At 42.6% G+C, this 20,683-nt stretch overlaps 2 protein-coding genes across 5 annotated transcripts in view; both read left to right on the forward strand.

The window, feature by feature from the left end:
• Positions 1 to 9,405, forward strand: part of LOC109883144 (constitutive coactivator of PPAR-gamma-like protein 1 homolog) — a 73,610-nt gene extending 64,205 nt beyond the window's left edge. For all 3 annotated transcript variants that reach the window (XM_031825868.1, XM_031825869.1, XM_031825870.1), the window contains exon 17: positions 7,391 to 9,405. In XM_031825868.1, coding sequence (XP_031681728.1) covers positions 7,391 to 7,795 — 405 coding nt within the window. In that variant the 3' untranslated portion in view covers positions 7,796 to 9,405. The remainder of the gene's footprint in view (positions 1 to 7,390) is intronic.
• Positions 9,406 to 9,966: 561 nt separating this feature from the next.
• Positions 9,967 to 20,683, forward strand: part of LOC109884472 (lysine-specific demethylase phf2) — a 158,525-nt gene continuing 147,808 nt past the window's right edge. For both annotated transcript variants that reach the window (XM_031825871.1, XM_031825872.1), the window contains exon 1: positions 9,967 to 18,529. In XM_031825871.1, coding sequence (XP_031681731.1) covers positions 18,432 to 18,529 — 98 coding nt within the window. In that variant the 5' untranslated portion in view covers positions 9,967 to 18,431. The remainder of the gene's footprint in view (positions 18,530 to 20,683) is intronic.

The following is a 20,683-nucleotide window of genomic DNA, read 5'->3' on the forward strand; positions in this document are numbered from 1 at the left end:
TGAGTTATGTCATTAGTGTGATATGTGATATGTCATTAGTGTTCTGTGTGATATGTCATATGTCATTGGTGTTCTGTTTGATATGTCATATGTCATTGGTGTCCTGTGTGATATGTCATATGTCATTGGTGTCCTGTGTGATATGTCATTACTGTGTACTCAGTGATATGGCATTAGTGTCCTGTGTGATATGTCATTAGTGTTCTGTGTGATATGTCATTACTGTGTACTCAGTGATATGTCATTAGTGTTCTGTGTGATATGTCATTAGTGTCCTGTGTGATATGTCATTAGTGTCCTGTGTGATATGTCATTACAGTGTTCTGTGTGATTTGTCATTGGTGTGATATGTCATTACTGTGTACTCGGTGATATGTCATTAGTGTTCTGTGTGTGATGTCATTACTGTGTGATATGTCATTACTGTGTCCTGTGTGATATGTCATTACAGTGTTCTGTGTGATATGTCATTGGTGTGATATGTCATTGCTGTGTACTCAGTGATATGTCATTAGTGTTCTGTGTGATATGTCATTACAGTGTACTTTGTGATATGTCATTACAGTGTGATATGTCATTACAGTGTACTGTGTGATATGTCATTACAGTGTACTGTGTGATATGTCATTACAGTGTACTGTGTGATATGTCATTACTGTGTACTGTGTGATATGTCATTACAGTGTGATATGTCATTACAGTGTACTGTGTGATATGTCATTACTGTGATATGTGATATGGCATTAGTGTCCTGTGTGATATGTCACTGGTGTGATATGTGATATGTCATTAGTGTGATATGTCATTACTGTGTACTCAGTGATATGTCATTAGTGTCCTGTTTGATATGTAATTAGTGTTCTGTGTGATATGTCATTGGTGTTCTGTGTGATATGTCATTAGTGTTCTGTGTGATATGTCATTAGTGTGATATGTCATTACTGTGTACTCAGTGATATGTCATTAGTGTTCTGTGTGATATGTCATTAGTGTCCTGTGTGATATGTCATTAGTGTCCTGTGTGATATGTCATTACAGTGTTCTGTGTGATATGTCATTGGTGTGATATGTCATTACTGTGTACTCAGTGATATGTCATTAGTGTTCTGTGTGATATGTCATTACAGTGTACTTTGTGATATGTCATTACAGTGTGATATGTCATTACAGTGTACTGTGTGATATGTCATTACAGTGTACTGTGTGATATGTCATTACAGTGTACTGTGTGATATGTCATTACTGTGTACTGTGTGATATGTCATTACTGTGTACTGTGTGATATGTCATTACAGTGTGATATGTCATTACAGTGTACTGTGTGATATGTCATTACTGTGATATGTGATATGGCATTAGTGTCCTGTGTGATATGTCACTAGTGTGATATGTGATATGTCATTGGTGTGATATGTCATTACTGTGTACTCAGTGATATGTCATTAGTGTTCTGTGTGATATGTCATTACAGTGTACTTTGTGATATGTCATTACAGTGTGATATGTCATTACAGTGTACTGTGTGATATGTCATTACAGTGTACTGTGTGATATGTCATTACAGTGTACTGTGTGATATGTCATTACTGTGTACTGTGTGATATGTCATTACTGTGTACTGTGTGATATGTCATTACAGTGTGATATGTCATTACAGTGTACTGTGTGATATGTCATTACTGTGATATGTGATATGGCATTAGTGTCCTGTGTGATATGTCACTAGTGTGATATGTGATATGGCATTAGTGTGATATGTCATTACTGTGTACTCAGTGATATGTCATTAGTGTCCTGTTTGATATGTCATTAGTGTCCTGTGTGATATGTCATTAGTGTTCTGTGTGATATGTCATTACAGTGTACTTTGTGATATGTCATTACAGTGTGATATGTCATTACAGTGTACTGTGTGATATGTCATTAGTGTTCTGTGTGATATGTCATTACAGTGTACTTTGTGATATGTCATTACAGTGTGATATGTCATTACAGTGTGATATGTCATTACAGTGTACTGTGTGATATGTCATTAGTGTGATATGTCATTACTGTGTACTCAGTGATATGTCATTAGTGTTCTGTGTAATATGTCATTAGTGTCCTGTGTGATATGTCATTAGTGTCCTGTGTAATATCTCATTACAGTGTTCTGTGTGATATGTCATTTCTGTGTACTCAGTGATATGTCATTAGTGTTCTGTGTGATATGTCACTACAGTGTACTTTGTGATATGTCATTACAGTGTGATATGTCATTACAGTGTACTGTGTGATATGTCATTACAGTGTGATATGCCATTACAGTGTACTGTGTGATATGTCATTACTGTGTGATATGTCGTTACTGTGTACTGTGTGATATGTCATTACAGTGTACTGTGTTATATGTCATTACTGTGTGATATGTCATTACTGTGTACTGTGTGATATGTCATTACTGTGTACTGTGTGATATGTCATTACTGTGTACTGTGTGATATGTCATTACTGTGTACAGTGTGAGATGCCATTACAGTGTGAGATGTCATTAGTGTTCTGTGTGATATGTCATATGTCATTGGTGTTCTGTTTGATATGTCATATGTCATTGGTGTCCTGTGTGATATGTCATATGTCATTGGTGTCCTGTGTGATATGTCATTACTGTGTACTCAGTGATATGTCATTACAGTGTTCTGTGTGATTGGTGTCCTGTGTGATATGTCATTACTGTGTTCTGTGTGATATGTCATTACTGTGTACTCAGTGATATGTCATTACAGTGTTCTGTGTGATTGGTGTCCTGTGTGATATGTCATTACTGTGTACTGTGTGATATGTCATTACAGTGTACTGTGTGATATGTCATTACTATATACTCAGTGATATGTCATTACAGTGTTCTGTGTGATTGGTGTCCTGTGTGATATGTCATTACTGTGTACTCAGTGATATGTCATTAGTGTTCTGTGTGATGTCATTTAATGTCTAGTGACATTTAGTTGGATAGATCCATAACAATGAGGAGGCACGATTTCGCCTGGCGTAGATCATGTGTTCTCTCGTCAGGACACTGTTGTTCAGAAGAGCTAGCCAACAACACAGCTACATTAACACAAAACTGGATACTAGCTGTACTTTGTTTCATTTGACCTTTTTTCAATTTACATTTCTTTGTATATATCCATAAAAATGATGATGATTCATGATTTAGACTGGCTAAGAAACGTCCGTCTCATCTCGACTCCTGACACGTTCATTACTATGGGACAGCTGGAGATCAAAGGTTTATACAAATATCCACGTCTGAAAACCAAATGATAGTCTAAAAGACATGTGATTGAATGTCTAGAGGCTTTTTATAGTGGAGGTTATAAATTGCCTGGCTGGGCTGATGAGACAGTGGATTGTGCAGTCAGATGGAACAGAGTAAATAGGCATTTTAACGTCATTTAGCCGGTGGTAACTTGTGGAATAGACACAGGCTGGAATCCGGTTTTAACCAATCAGCATTCAGGATTAGACCCACCCGTTGTATAAATAATGAAGAATGGGTTGACATTGTTCTGTGTGATATGTCATTACAGTGTACTGTGTGATATGTCATTACAGTGTGATATGTCATTACAGTGTACTGTGTGATATGTCATTACAGTGTGATATGTCATTACAGTGTACTGTGTGATATGCCATTACAGTGTACTGTGTGATATGTCATTACAGTGTGATATGTCATTAGTGTACAGTGTGATATGTCATTACAGTGTGATATGTCATTACAGTGTACTGTGTGATATGTCATTACAGTGTGATATGTCATTACAGTGTACTGTGTGATATGTCATTACAGTGTGATATGTCATTACAGTGTACTATGTGATATGTCATTAGTGTACTGTGTGATATGTCATTACTGTGTGATACAGTGGGGCAAAAAAGTATTTAGTCAGCCACGAATTGTGCAAGTTCTCCCACTTAAAAAGATGAGAGAGGCCTGTAATTTTCATCATAGGTACACTTCCACCAAGACAGACAAAATGAGTAGGAAAAAAATCCAGAAAATCACATTGTAGGATTTTTTAAATAAATTATTTGCAAATTATGGTGGAAAATAAGTATTTGGTCACCTACAAACAAGCAAGATTTCTGGCTCTCACAGACCTGTAACTTCTTCTTTAAGAGGCTCCTCTGTCCTCCACTCGTTACCTGTATTAATGGCACCTGTTTGAACTTGTTATCAGTATAAAAGACACCTGTCCACAACCTCAAACAGTCACACTCCAAACTCCACTATGGCCAAGACCAAAGAGCAAAATTGTAGACCTGCACCAGGCTGGGAAGACTGAATCTGCAATAGGTAAGCAGCTTGGTTTGAAGAAATCAACTGTGGGAGCAATTATTAGAAAATGGAAGACATACAAGACCACTGATAATCTCCCTCGATCTGGGGCTCCACGCAAGATCTCACCCCGTGGGGTCAAAATGATCACAACAACGGTGAGCAGAAATCCCAGAACCACACGGGGGGACCTAGTGAATGACCTGCAGAGAGCTGGGACCAAAGTAACAAAGCCTACCACCAGTAACACACTACGCCGCCAGGGACTCAAATCCTGCAGTGCCAGACGTGTCCCCCTGCTTAAGCCAGTACATGTCCAGGCCCGTCTGAAGTTTGCTAGAGAGCATTTGGATGATCCAGAAGAAGATTGGGAGAATGTCATATGGTCAGATGAAACCAAAATATAACTTTTTGGTAAAAACTCAACTCGTCGTGTTTGGAGGACAAAGAATGCCGAGTTGCATCCAAAGAACACCATACCTACTGTGAAGCATGGGGGTGGAAACATCATGCTTTGGGGCTGTTTTTCTGCAAAGGGACCAGGACGTGTAAAGGAAAGAATGAATGGGGCCATGTATCGTGAGATTTTGAGTGAAAACCTCCTTCCATCAGCAAGGGCATTGAAGATGAAACGTGACTGGGTCTTTCAGCATGACAATGATCCCAAACACACCGCCCGGGCAACGAGGCTTTTGGTCAATAACTTTTGTTATTGACCAAATACTTATTTTCCACCATAATTTGCAAATAAATTAATAAAAAATCCTACAATGTGATTTTCTGGATTTTTTTTTTCTCTCATTTTGTCTGTCATAGTTGAAGTGTACCTATGATGAAAATTACAGGCCTCATCTTTTTAAGTGGGAGAACTTGCACAATTGGTGGCTGACTAAATACTTTTTTGCCCCACTGTATGTCATTACTGTGTTCTGTGTGATGTGTCATTACAGTGTGATATGTCATTACAGTGTGATGTCATTACTGTGTTCTGTGTGATATGTCATTACAGTGTGATATGTCATTACAGTTTTCTGTGTGATATGTCATTACTGTGTTCTGTGTGATATGTCATTACAGTGTGATATGTCATTACAGTGTGATATGTCATTACTGTGTTCTGTGTGATATGTCATTACAGTTTTCTGTGTGATGTCATTACACCAAAGCATTAACTCTGTTTATCTCAATTCCTGTCGGGTTTTAAAGCCAAGCATGGTACAATTTCTGCTGTAAGTAAGGTTGTAGGTGATATTCTAGATGCTCAGGACAAGAAAAATCACTAACTTTTTATTGACTTATCGAAGGCTTTCGAAACTGTTGACCACGCCCTGCTGTTGGTCTTCAACACTGTTGACCACGCCCTGCTGTTGGTCTTCAACACTGTTGACCACGCCCTGCTGTTGGTCTTCAACACTGTTGACCACGCCCTGCTGTTGGTCTTCAACACTGTTGACCACGCCCTGCTGTTGGTCTTCAACACTGTTGACCACGCCCTGCTGTTGGTCTTCAACACTGTTGACCACGCCCTGCTGTTGGTCTTCAACACTGTTGACCACGCCCTGCTGTTGGTCTTCAACACTGTTGACCACGCCCTGCTGTTGGTCTTCAACACTGTTGACCACGCCCTGCTGTTGGTCTTCAACACTGTTGACCACGCCCTGCTGTTGGTCTTCAACACTGTTGACCACGCCCTGCTGTTGGTCTTCAACACTGTTGACCACGCCCTGCTGTTGGTCTTCAACACTGTTGACCACGCCCTGCTGTTGGTCTTCAACACTTTTCTATCAGTGCTGGATTATGGTGATAGTGTCGATATGCCTCAGCAAGGACCTTAAACTCTGGACACAGTGTATCATGGTGCTTTAAGATCTATTACCAATGCTAGATCACTGACCCATCACTGTGATCTGTATGTTATGGTGTAATGGACCTTTCTGTCCACTAGGAGGCTAAAGTTGTGATGGTACAACTCCCTTTGAGTCTCTGTTCCTTACTGACCAGATCAGTCACTCAATACGGTCTTCGTTCACAGTCTCTGCTGCCCTGGTCTGTTCCTAAGGCTAGAACAGAGATGGGGAAACAATATTTTTCCCATAATGCCCCTTTATCCTTGGAACCATGCTTTAGAAGATTGTAAAGTTAGAGGAGTTTAGTGTCCTTGTCTGTTTTTAAGACTCTGATCGACAACACTTTGTTACTAACTGCTGTAGTTTCTAATCTTCAATTGTATCTTTAACTTGTGACACTTTTGTCTTTTGTGTGTATTCTGTATTTTTCCGTAATGTTTTATGGACACGTTGCTATTTCCTTGTTTTGCCAGGTCACCCTCACAAAATAGTTGTTTTAACCTCAATGGGTGTAACCTGGTTAAATAAAACATCTCAGGCACCCAGTCACCCTCTCCTCTCCTCTACCCGTTGTCCCCATCCTCTCCTCCACCCAGTCACCCTCTCTTCTCCTCCACCCAGTCACCCTCTCCTCTCCTCCACCCAGTCACCCTCTCCTCTCCTCCACCCGTCGTCCCCATCCTCTCCTCCACCCGTCGTCCCCATCCTCTCCTCCACCCGTCGTCCCCATCCTCTCCTCCACCCAGTCACCCTCTCCTCTCCTCCACCCGTCGTCCCCATCCTCTCCCGCCCAGCAGGTCTTTATACAGACACAATCCACTCATTATGGTTGTGATTGACTCTGAGCCTGGTCTTTGTTTCTCTCTCTCCCCCAGTAGAACAGCCTAGTGTCTGCCTTCATCCCTGTTTCTGCATGATAGGAAAGGCTTTCTCATCAGTTATAAATTCATTAATTGTCTTTTTCCACAGTTATTTGAGGTTCTGTATAACATGCCGGAATAGAATCCGTTTCATGCTGTTCTGCCGTTGATGTAGTGCTGATCTGTACTTAGTGATATGAATATTCCTTGTTTCTTCTCCCCCCCCACCCTCTTTCTCTCCTCCCTTCTCCCTCCCTTCTCCCTCCCTTCTCCCTCCTTCTCCCTCTCTCCCTCCTTCTCCCTCTCTCCCTTCTCCCTCTCTCTCTCCCTCTCTCTCTTTCCCTTCTCTCTCTCCCCACCAGAGTAAGCCTACCTACTCCATAGCCAGTGAGGTGAAGGAGAGGAAGAAGTTGAAGACGGAAGAGAAGGAGAAATCTCCCGTTATGCTGTCTTCCGACGGGTCCACTACCGAGAACGGACTGGAGGAGAGAGAGGAGGGGGGACTGGAGGAGCAGGAAGAGGGACTGGAGGAGGGGGGAGTGGAGGAGGGAGTGGAGGAGAGTGGGGTAGAGCAGTTGAAAGGTCAGGTCATGGAGGTGAGAGAAAGCAGGGCTGTGAATATTCAACCAGAAAGTGCCTTCAGCAGCAACCCCAAGATGTGCAATACTAACCCCCGCCTAAATGCACTAAATGCAGACGGCGCCTGTCTCAGAGACGCAGCCGAACCTCTGAGCGCAGCCGCCTCTGTCTTACAAACAGAAGAGTAAAAAAAAAAAAAGTTTTTTTTGTAGAGAGGGTGAAGAACGAGTGAGAGGATGTAAGGAAATCTACAGTCACTGTTCCATATTGTACGCATTCCAAAAAGCTCCCTATATAGTGCAGTAGTTTTGACCAGAGCCCTCAGGGTTATACTTCCCATAGGCCTCTGGTCTAAAGTAGTGCACAACATCGGCAATATGGTGCCATTTGGAATACATCTATGAGAACATTAAATTCAGACCCCCTTTTTCGATGATGTCAACCAGATAAACCCCCCCCATAATGATGAGGATTTCGTCTTTTTTAACAAGAGATCTGCGCAGACCAGTACTAAACAGAATGCATACTACCAGTCACTAAATACTGGGCCAGTCACTCCACTCTCTCTCCACTGATATCGACATGATTACTATCGTGATATGACCATGGTTTGTGTCCCAAATGTATTCCCTATATATATATATATATATATAAATAGTGCACTACTTTTGACCAGGCACCCATAGGGTTGATAACTGGGCTCTGGTGAAAAGTAGTGCACTATGTAGGGAATAGGATGCGGTTTGAGAAGCAGGCCATGTCTGACTGGGTACTTCAATCCCTTTGAGATAATAGTGAAGCCGAAACTACAATGCTTTTGTCTATTTTAGTTCCTTTATAGGTTAAGATGCACCAGCAGTATGTACTTGGCGCCATATATTTACCATTGTAACTTTGTTGTCACAGTAAATAACGTTTTGAGAGTTTTAACAACAGAGAAGCAGATGGAGTCACAGAATGCTTCCCCAATGGCACCCTAGTCTGTATATAGTGCACTATTGACGTGGATAGATGAACATTTCATTTAAAATCATCATCAAATCATTCATTTAAAAACAACCACACGTGGATAACGTATTTCCATTTTGGTCCCCTTTAAATAAATACAACAAGTCATTGAAAAATAAAACTACGTTACAATAGTTGCTACTAGCTAGATCAGTCTGATTAGATCAGCTAAATTAGTGTGTTCTATGTATTAGATCTTTTATTATGTAACTTAGATCAAGTCTGAGTTCTTCTTGAAGCTTCCAGCATGTGGTCATGAGGATCTGGAAGTTCATAGCTGTATAGTAGATGGTCAGAGGAGGTGTTGGTGGCTGGTCAGAGGAGGTGTTGGTGACTCTGGTCAGAGGAGGTGGTGGTGGCTGGTCAGAGGAGGTGTTGGTGGCTGGTCAGAGGAGGTGGTGGTGGCTGGTCAGAGGAGGTGTTGGTGGCTGGTCAGAGGAGGTGTTGGTGACTGGTCAGAGGAGGTGTTGGTGACTCTGGTCAGAGGAGGTGGTGGTGGCTGGTCAGAGGAGGTGTTGGTGGCTGGTCAGAGGAGGTGGTGGTGACTGGTCAGAGGTGGTGGTGACTGGTCAGAGGAGGTGGTGGTGACTGGTCAGAGGTGGTGGTGACTGGTCAGAGGAGGTGGTGGTGACTCTGGTCAGAGGAGGTGGTGGTGACTGGTCAGAGGAGGTGTTGGTGACTCTGGTCAGAGGAGGTGTTGGTGACTCTGGTCAGAGGAGGTGGTGGTGGCTGGTCAGAGGAGGTGTTGGTGGCTGGTCAGAGGAGGTGGTGGTGACTGGTCAGAGGTGGTGGTGGTGGTGACTAGTCAGAGGAGGTGGTGGTGACTAGTCAGAGGAGGTGGTGGTGACTAGTCAGAGGAGGTGGTGGTGACTAGTCAGAGGAGGTGGTGGTGACTAGTCAGAGGAGGTGGTGGTGACTAGTCAGAGGAGGTGGTGGTGACTGGTCAGAGGTGGTGGTGGTGACTGGTCAGAGGTGGTGGTGGTGACTGGTCAGAGGTGGTGGTGGTGACTGGTCAGAGGTGGTGGTGGTGACTGGTCAGAGGTGGTGGTGGTGACTGGTCAGAGGTGGTGGTGGTGACTGGTCAGAGGTGGTGGTGGTGACTGGTCAGAGGTGGTGGTGGTGGTGACTGGTCAGAGGAGGTGGTGGTGGTGACTGGTCAGAGGTGGTGCTGGTGGTGACTGGTCAGAGGAGGTGGTGGTGAGACTGGTCAGAGGAGGTGGTGGTGAGACTGGTCAGAGGAGGTGGTGGTGAGACTGGTCAGAGGAGGTGGTGGTGAGACTGGTCAGAGGAGGTGGTGGTGAGACTGGTCAGAGGAGGTGGTGGTGAGACTGGTCAGAGGAGGTGGTGGTGAGACTGGTCAGAGGAGGTGGTGGTGAGACTGGTCAGAGGAGGTGGTGGTGACTCTGGTCAGAGGAGGTGGTGGTGACTCTGGTCAGAGGAGGTGGTGGTGACTCTGGTCAGAGGAGGTGGTGGTGACTCTGGTCGGAGGAGGTGGTGGCGACTCTGGTCGGAGGAGGTGTTGGTAACTCTGGTCAGCATGTGCAAGGGCAGGTAGGGAGTCCCATGTCATCAAGGCATCCCTGTAATCTGCATCTTCTTCCTCTGTATTGGGGCTCTGCGATGAAGTTTGATCTTCCCTCAGAGGACAGTCCACAAGCCGTCCCACTGACAACTCTGCGTGCATAGCCTACAGTCCTCCTCTTGGGTCACTGTTGGTGGAAAACAACCCAAAAGTGTAACTCCTCTTGGGTCACCGTTGGTGGAAAACCAGCCATGTCACCCTTTATTCAAGTCAGTATTCGACGTCCATCTATGTCTGAGGTTTTAAGCCGACCCTAAATCTTTAACTTTTCCATCCGGAGTTAAAGTTAACCTTAAACGCTTCAGAATGTGACTTTTCAGAAAGAATGGATAAACGTCTACTTGTGATGCGAGACTGAGAGCTAGTTGGGAAAACAACCCAAAACCAGTAGGTTCAATCTGAATAAAACACCTGCTAGCTAGCATTTTAATGCTTTTATGGGAAGGAATCCAATTAATGATATCAAGACTTGATCTGCACTCATGTAGTTATTGAAAAAAACGAAACGTTTGTAAAATAAATAAATATATATATATATATATTTACATAAAACCGATTAAATGTGTACAGAATTTACATGAGCTCTCTGCCTAGGCTGCCATTAGGCGCCACGGCAACTATAGATTGAAAGTAATAATAATTGATTCAACAATAATAGGTATTCAATTACATACAGAAATGTTAGTGCTGTAGAGAAACAACAAAAAACATCAATCATCATGAGTCGATTGATGGTCAAGAGATTGAAGGTTGAGAAAGTTCATGCCTTGAGTGAGGTCAGCGGAGGCAGGTGGTGGTTAAAAGAGGAGAGAAGGCAGCACATTGCCATCCATGTTGTCTGTGGCTTCGTAGTAGGACTCAGTCAAATTAAGTTAGTTGGACTAGCTAGCTAGCTACTGCTACCAAAATACAGCGCCCACTTGGGTGATGCTATTTCAGTCACGAGGCGCAAGAAAGCACAACACGCTTCAATAGTAATCCAGCCTTACCATTTGTGCCCTGTTTACATCGTGACGTATTTCATTACGCCGTACTTCATTTCAATATTGTTCCGCTACAGGATGGAGTGAATAGGGAGGATTTCACAACGCAAGACTAGATGGAGAGCCTAGTGTCTCATCAGGGATTGCATTGATTTCGGGAGATTGTAAAATATGGCCTTTTCATTAAAGACAGGGGAAATATATGGTTTCAGTTGATAATAAAACATGCTTTGTTGAGTAAATTTTTCCTCAACTTGTTAAATCAAGCTAGCTTACACCACAGCTAGCTAGCTAAAAGATACGCTATACTGTAGCTAGCGACCTCCACCTAAAAACAAACGTCATTACCATTATAAAAACTAAACCCATCGGCTGTGGTTTAGTAACTTCGTGTTCTTCGAGGAACTGAAGACGCAGTTTGGAAATAGACACCGCATACTTTGAATATCTCGCAGCGGAGCCGTTAACCTCAAGGGGGCGCTGCGATTCCACTCCGTCGTGGACGCTCTCCATTCAAATGAATGACATCAGGCCCAATGCTTACGGTTAATGTGAATGGGGCATTAGTCCTCCATACAGTCATGGCCATCTGTCATCTCTGTGCACCTCTATATTCAGGCTTCTCTCCATCCTCAACCACCAGTTGGCATAATTGAATCAAAACATTGCATGCTAGCCAGCTAACATTATCTAGCCAAAAACTAACCGCCAACCTCAGTCTTGAAAATGTGCTGGATTCAAACTATTCAGACTACAATAATAAGCTAAATCAATAGTTAATTCATAAATGTTTGTAAGGAAAAATGCTATACAAATATTTACAAAATGTACAGGAGCTCTCAGCTTATGCTGCTACTAGGGCACCATGGCAACTATAGTAGTGCACTATAAAGAATAGGGTGCCATTTGGTACATACACACAGTCCTCCCAGAGTCCTCCCAGTCCTCCCATGGTCCTCCCAGTCCTCCCATGGTCATCCCAGTCCTCCCATGGTCATCCCAGTCCTCCCATGGTCATCCCAGTCCTCCCATGGTCGTCCCAGTCCTCCCAGAGTCGTCCCAGTCCTCCCATGGTCATCCCAGTCCTCCCATGGTCATCCCAGTCCTCCCATGGTCCTCCCATGGTCCTCCCAGTCCTCCCATGGTCATCCCAGTCCTCCTATGGTCATCCCAGTCCTCCCATGGTCCTCCTATGGTCATCCCAGTCCTCCCATGGTCATCCCAGTCCTCCCATGGTCATCCCAGTCCTCCCATGGTCATCCCAGTCCTCCCATGGTCATCCCAGTCCTCCCATGGTCATCCCAGTCCTCCCATGGTCCTCCCAGTCCTCCCATGGTCCTCCCAGTCCTCCCATGGTCATCCCGGTCATCCCATGGTCATCCTAGTCCTCCCATGGTCATCCCAGTCCTCCCATGGTCATCCCAGTCCTCCCATGGTCATCCCAGTCCTCCCATGGTCATCCCGGTCATCCCATGGTCATCCTGGTCCTCCCATGGTCATCCTAGTCCTCCCATGGTCATCCCAGTCCTCCCATGGTCATCCCGGTCATCCCATGGTCATCCTAGTCCTCCCATGGTCATCCCAGTCCTCCCATGGTCATCCCAGTCATCCCTTGGTCATCCCAGGCCTCCCTTGGTCATCCCAGGCCTCCCTTGGTCATCCCAGTCAGAGCCAGTAGGATATATAAATGTATTGCCTTCAGGAAGTATTCACATCACTTGACTTTTCCCACATTTTGTTGTTTCAGCCTGAATTTAAAATAGATTAAATTGAAATGTTTTGTCTCTGGCTTACACACATTATGTCAAAGTGGAATTATGTTTAATTTAAATTTTTTATGTTTACAAATTTGTTGAAAATGAAAAGGTGTCTTGAGTCTATAAGTATTCAACCCCTTTGTTATGGCAAGCCTAAATAAGTTGCATGGACTCACTCTGTGAAATAGTGTTTTTCATGATTCGTTATTTTTTTTACGAATACCTCATCTCTGTACCCCACACATTCAATTATCTGTAAGGTCCACAGGAGGTTGGTGGCACGGGCTCGTGGTAATGGATGGAGCGAAATACCTGGAATGGTCTCAAATACATAGTTTCCATGGTTTCCAGGCATTTGATGCCATTCCATTGGCTCCGTTTCAGCCATTATTATGATCCGTCCTCCACTGGTAAGGTCCCTCAGTCGAGCAGTGAATTTCAAACACATAGTCAACCACAAAGACCAGGGAGGTTTTTCAATGCATCGCAAAGAAGGGCACCGATTGGAAAAGGGGTCAAGAAAAAAATGGAGACATTGAATATCCCTTTGAGCCTGGTGAATTACACTTTATACCCAGCCACTGCAAAGATACAGGCGTCCTTCCTAACTCAGTTGCCGGAGAGGAAGGAAACCGCTCAGGGATTTCGCCATGAGGCCAATGGTGACTTTAAAACAGTTCGAGTTTAATGGCTGTGACAGGAGAAAAACTGAGGATGGATCAACAACATTGTAGTTACTCCACAATACGAACATAATTGACAGAGTGAAAAGAAGGAAGCCAATGTTACAGTTTTAATTTAAATTGACTCCGGAATCTATGGCAAGACATACAAATGTCTGTCTAGCAATGATCAACAACCAACTTGACCAAACTTGAAGAATTTAAAAAAGAATAATGTGCCAATATTGTACAATCCAGGTAACCAAAGCTCTTAGAGACTTACCCAGAAAGACACACAGGTGTAATCACTCTTAGAGACTTACCCAGAAAGACACACAGGTGTAATCACTCTTAGAGACTTACCCAGAAAGACACACAGGTGTAATCACTCTTAGAGCCTTACCCAGAAAGACACAGGTGTATTCACTCTTAGAGACTTACCCAGAAAGACACAGGTGTAATCCCTCTTAGAGACTTACCCAGAAAGACACAGGTGTAATCACTCTTAGAGACTTACCCAGAAAGACACAGGTGTAATCACTCTTAGAGACTTACCCAGAAAGACACACAGGTGTAATCACTCTTAGAGCCTTACCCAGAAAGACACAGGTGTAATCACTCTTAGAGACTTACCCAGAAAGACACAGGTGTAATCACTCTTAGAGACTTACCCAGAAAGACACAGGTGTAATCACTCTTAGAGACTTACCCAGAAAGACACAGGTGTAATCACTCTTAGAGACTTACCCAGAAAGACACAGGTGTAATCCCTCTTAGAGACTTACCCAGAAAGACACAGGTGTAATCCCTCTTAGAGACTTACCCAGAAAGACACAGGTGTAATCCCTCTTAGAGACTTACCCAGAAAGACACAGGTGTAATCCCTCTTAGAGACTTACCCAGAAAGACACAGGTGTAATCCCTCTTAGAGATTTACCCAGAAAGACACAGGTGTAATCCCTCTTAGAGACTTACCCAGAAAGACACAGGTGTAATCCCTCTTAGAGACTTACCCAGAAAGACACAGGTGTAATCCCTCTTAGAGACTTACCCAGAAAGACACAGGTGTAATCCCTCTTAGAGACTTACCCAGAAAGACACAGGTGTAATCCCTCTTAGAGACTTACCCAGAAAGACACAGGTGTAATCCCTTTTAGAGACTTACCCAGAAAGACACAGGTGTAATCCCTCTTAGAGACTTACCCAGAAAGACACAGGTGTAATCCCTCTTAGAGACTTACCCAGAAAGACACAGGTGTAATCCCTCTTAGAGACTTACCCAGAAAGACACAGGTGTAATCCCTGCCAAAAGTGATTTATAACATGTATTGACTCAGGGGGTTGAATACATATATCTAATCAATATATATTACTGTTTTCTTTTCCATAGTTTTTTTTATTTTTACAAATGTTATAATTTTTCTTCCACTTTGTCATTAGAGTATTTTGTGTAGATAGTTGACAAAAAACAAAACATTCACAATTAAAATCCATTTTAATCCCACTTGGTCACAAAACAAAATGTGGAGAAAGTCTAAGGGTGTGAATTCTTGCTGAAGGCACTGTATGCTATATACCATTAGGTCCTCTACGTATATTGACGTATATACAAGGTTATATATAGGGCTCTGATCACAATGGTTCCTTATTGTGTTCAGATCTGCAGACGTTGTTTAAATGATTAATTACTGTAGTAGATTAAAACCCCTGCATCTTTATTTACCTAGCCTATATGTTATACTTTAGCTATTATAGAAAAAATAACATTTCAATAAATAAACAGTTATTTAAAAACAAATCAAAAATATGCTAAAAAGTTCTTCAACCAACCCTGATGTGTGTCAAACCGCCATGCGTCAGCGAACAATGTGGTTTCCTTGACGATCAAACATAGTTACTACTATCCGTTTCAACTCAACTTTCTGCATGGTTCCACCATTTTTAAACGGTGCGTATTTATGATGCATGTTGTCCACCCCCCACCCCCCCCCCATCCTGACATAGAGAACTGAGACCGCTGGCTTGTCTTAACACACAGGTTAACAGTGAGTCAATGCGTTACCAAGCTGGTATAACTGTTATAGTCACCATTCAAATGATCTTTGTTTTTATGTATCGTGATATTGAATTTAATCAACAACAACAACAACAACAACAAACTAGACTACATGTATCTATTCTAGCCAACTTTGAATATTGTTAATAATCCTGGTGTTCTACTCCTTACTGTGCTCTGTTGCCGTTTTCTGCTACATTGATATTAGTAACCACATCTCTCTGGATTCTCTTAACTATGGAACTATATTCCCTATGTGATGCACTACTTTGGAATGCTGGGAGATTCAGCGTCACCTTTAAAAAAACATTTTTGTTTTAAAAGTTCGACCTTTTTATTTTTATTTTTTATTTTACATATTGACTTTTACTGTTCTCTGTTGCCAGGGGGACGGAGAGTTGTGATATGGGTCCGGTGGGGACTCTGGGAAGTAGTGTTCCTAAGGGCCCGGGTCAAAGGTAATGCAATGCATAGGGAACAAGGTACCGTTTGAGACGCAGGCATATAAAATAAAAACCATGTTTATAAAAAGCTTTTGATTTGAACAAAGCCCCTTTTATGTAGCTGAGATGTGTTGGCACGATGCCTGCCCCTCAGAGAGACTTTAGCATCAAGTACATGTGGATGTTTACTTTTTAGTGTTTATCTCAAGACTTATTGTACTTCTGTTACCAGAATCATTAATAACTACTTTTTCCATGTAATTCTCCTGAAGCTTTTCGTCCCACTTTAGTGAACAGAGAAACGGTGTACCCCCAGCCCCCTCCCCCCCCCCTGTAAGAGCTATATAGGATATCAGTATGTAAGAGCTATATAGGATACCTTGACGTAAGTTGACAAGAATTTTCTGCCTAACTCATATGGGTTGTAAAAGAATGGACTACGGTTGGGTTGGAGATTGTTGATGATTGAGTGTGGTGTATTTGAAGGCAATTGAATGCAACTTACAAAGCTTAATAAAATTATATTATTTTAGTATAATTAGCTTTTTTATTATCAGTTTGTGGCTAATATCTGTATTTATTTTTTTATCAATCTTTTACATTTTTCACAAAGTATAACAAAAAGGGACAATAGACATTATGATACAATTCAACTATACACCACAGTAATTCTGTCATGTCTATCACCGTCAGGGATTGACCCTGACCTGTGTAGCAGATTCATTTAAAATAATACCATGTATCAATGTCATTTTAAATGTACAGTAGCTATTCAAAGCAATCCACTGTAGCTAATTCAGTCAGAGAAACAATCGGATGACTGTAATTAGTCTGTAATGGTCTAAGGAAAAGTCAATTACACTTCAAACCACTAATTATAATTTCAGTCTCTACCCTGTTTGATCTCATAGTGTGTTTTAGTCTAAGATGTTCTCTTAAGGAGCCTGCCATTATTCCTTAAGGTCCAAGGATGTTGTATGTTGTTTTCAGAGGTAGACTTGACTCTGACAGTCAAATACTACATCTCAACGTGAATCGATTATCAATTGCGGTACTGTTCTAGAAACATAAAGCCCTTAACTTTCATATCACATTAAAATAATTTCACAAGTGAAAAATATACACTTACTGCACTGTCTTAACCGGCTTTATCACAGTTGCAGCGGACGCGTTTCTGGCGAGCTTCCGTTATTACACACAGGTGTTAGGAGCATGCTAGATAGTTAACGTTCATTAGTACCGGTGGCCTCTAACTTCTGTCTAACTTCCTTCTTCTTCAACTCGCTGTAACGTGGAGATATGGGCGCACGGAAGCACAAACAGTAACCCTATAAATGCGTGTATCAATGAATATTTTTTCTTCTTCCTGATATGAAAGATGTGGTTTTTATGCTTTGAAACCCGTACTGCAAGCGATACGTGTTAATGTTGAGACCGAGCTTCAGGGCGCTTAACAAAACTCCCCCGTGCAGAAGACGCCTTCATCCGGTGACTCTTGTGTGGAATGAAAGTCATGATCAAGGACTGTGTGTGTCAATACCACCTACTGGACTTCATTTTGATCCATCACTATTATTAGATTTAATAAAGTAATACATTCTGAAATTGATAATTACATTTTGATATTGCTTGTTTTTGTTGCATGCAGCTCAGTATGAATAGGGAGATAAACAGTTGATGTGATTTTTATTTTTATTATATCATCTATTTATGTTCATTAAAACGGATTGATATAAAATGTAGGTTATATATGGATGCATTATAATCATGATAACGGTTGCCTCCATCTCATCTCCGTTATGTCCCGCGGTGATACGGACACAAATCTGTATTTGATCGAGCAGGTTAACGTCGGTCAATTTCTCTACCGACAACCGTACGAACGCTTAACGATTTGGAACGTCCCGGGATCCCCGCTGAAACAACTGCACCGTTGGAGAGATTCATTCATCTGATGCGAGCCAGCGAAGACCAAATTGACGGTTTTCCACGCTGACGTAACAGATATTACAATGCAACAAGAATAGATTTAGTCTTGGTTTCTGAGCGGTTCAATACTGTACAGCGACCAGGGAAGGGGGGCAGGAAAACAATGATGCACTTCAGGAACATTATCGACCTCGGCGCTACATCATCAACACGATAACCACCTCAATGCAACATCAGTGGATGGTGGATTTGGGGATTTAATTTCATGTCCAGCGGAACGGACTAGTTGCTGCTTTGTGGAAGATCTTCATATTATATTTTGTTGCAGGAGAGTTGCTGCTGCCCGGTGTCTCTGCTGCCCGGTGTCTCCCTCCTATCCAGAACGTTGTTGTGAATGATCAAACATGGCGACTGTACCAGTATATTGCATCTGCAGATTACCGTACGACGTTACTCAGTTTATGATCGAGTGTGATGCCTGCAAGGACTGGTTTCACGGAAGGTAATTGTTTTAACCTATTGGGGTGATTTCCTGTCAGTTTTGCATTGTATTTAGCAGGGTGTTTTTGTCGTTTGCCAGTTTGTGTTGCACACTGTCCACATCTGAAACAGCACAAGACCGAGGCCGCTTGAAGAAGGCGGAGTTAAATTACTCTCCGTTGTGACATTAGCGCAGAAAAAAGACTCATTTTTCTCCCAGCAATGTGGTGATTTTAATATTGAACTGTGTGTTTGGATGATGTACTTTGTATTTCCATAATCATTTCCCAGCTGTATGTCGTGTGGCTCCAGTAGTCATTGTTGTCGCGGAGCAGCGCCCGACCGTAGGACGGAGCGGAGTCTGGAACAGACCGCGGAGAGGCTCCACTTCTTATTCTACATCACGTTCACACGTCCCACGGTTCAAACCTCACCGTACACTCGTCTTTTTAGTTGTCTGTTTTTATTCTGTTTTTTTATTGCTTGGGTCACGTTGTAAAAACCGTTTTAGAAAAGCACGAGCCCAAACTCTCCTCTGACAATAACCCGCTCCTCTCCAGCCAGGCTTCAATTCCCTTTGATACCCGAATAAACTCAACTCCACCATTTATGATGGAGTTGAGCGGAGACTAGTGTGAGTGGACTGGACTTCAAACGTTACATTAATAGAGTTTATATTTAAAAACCCACGGATTTCAGCACCCAAAGAAAATCCGACATTTCCACATAATGCCGCTTTTCTCTGGGTGGTGAAAACCCTGGTTTTTGACAACTTCATTGTATTTGACGTGGGAACTGCGCCCTCACTAGTCGCCGCTCAACTCCGTCTAAACGCTGCGGTTGACTTTAGTCGGCTGGCACATTGATACACGTTGCAGCGTTGCTTTGTTGACTACATTTTTACTGGGAAAAATGTACAAATTACTTGACGACATCTTTACGTCATGTATTTGAAACCACTGTATTCTCCGATAATAATGGGAGTCTGCCGCGTCTTTTTCCCTCTATTTCGTTGTTGTGATGACGTCCTTTGTACGTTTTAATGTCCCAAATACAGGACAACAAACCCTTCATATTGGTGGGAATCGGATCATTTTCTATTTCGATCACTTATTGGAAACAGAAAATAGTAAGCCGGCGTTTCAAATCAAAGGAAGATATTTACGCGCGGTAACGTTAACCCTTCTGGACAAGGCTGGATACGATGAACCGCTGCCAGCTACAATGTACGGGATCACCGGACGAACAGTCGTTTACAACAAATATATCGCTAAAATCATCGATGCGAGTCGAGCGATGCCTTTTATTATTCGCGTGAATATCATGAAACTTCGTCGATGCGAGCAATGCAGGTCCAACCGGGGGTCCCGGGGGTCTCGGCTGAGATATTGGGCTTATTTATGGGGCTGTCTAGCCTCATGATGATGGCACAGTAGCTATTGTCCCTAGCTTGACACTGTTGAATGTAGTAGCCTAATAACCCATAACCTGGCATCTATAATTCACTCTTCATACTAAGGGGTTTCCCCGTACAGAACTAGCTAAGTACAGTATTGTGTTAAACTACTATTATACTACGTAGGCTATTAGTTCATCCCACCATGCCTGGTAGTGTGCATATACTTAATAGCTGATAAGTCATCAATGTATTTACATTATTGATTGAACAGGTCAGACATGATGATCCCGTCCCCTTTCCCTGCCTGGCTGTCTGTCTGTTAGTTATTCACCTGTCTGTCTGCTGTTAGTTATTCACCTGTCTGTCTGTCTGTCTGTCTGTTAGTTATTCACCTGTCTGTCTGCTGTTAGTTATTCACCTGTCTGTCTGTCTGTCTGTTAGTTATTCACCTGTCTGTCTGTCTGTCTGTTAGTTATTCACCTGTCTGTCTGTCTGTTAGTTATTCACCTGTCTGTCTGTCTGTCTGTTAGTTATTCACCTGTCTGTCTGTCTGTCTGTCTGTCTGTTAGTTATTCACCTGTCTGTCTGTCTGTTAGTTATTCACCTGTCTGTCTGCTGTTAGTTATTCACCTGTCTGTCTGTCTGTCTGTCTGTCTGTCTGTCTGTCTGTCTGTCTGTCTGTCTGTCTGTCTGTCTGTCTGTCTGTCTGTCTGTCTGTCTGTCTGTCTGTCTGTCTGTCTGTTAGTTATTCACCTGTCTGTCTGCTGTTAGTTATTC

The sequence above is a fragment of the Oncorhynchus kisutch genome, linkage group LG5 (assembly GCF_002021735.2).
Source record: "Oncorhynchus kisutch isolate 150728-3 linkage group LG5, Okis_V2, whole genome shotgun sequence".
Lineage (NCBI taxonomy): Eukaryota > Metazoa > Chordata > Actinopteri > Salmoniformes > Salmonidae > Oncorhynchus > Oncorhynchus kisutch.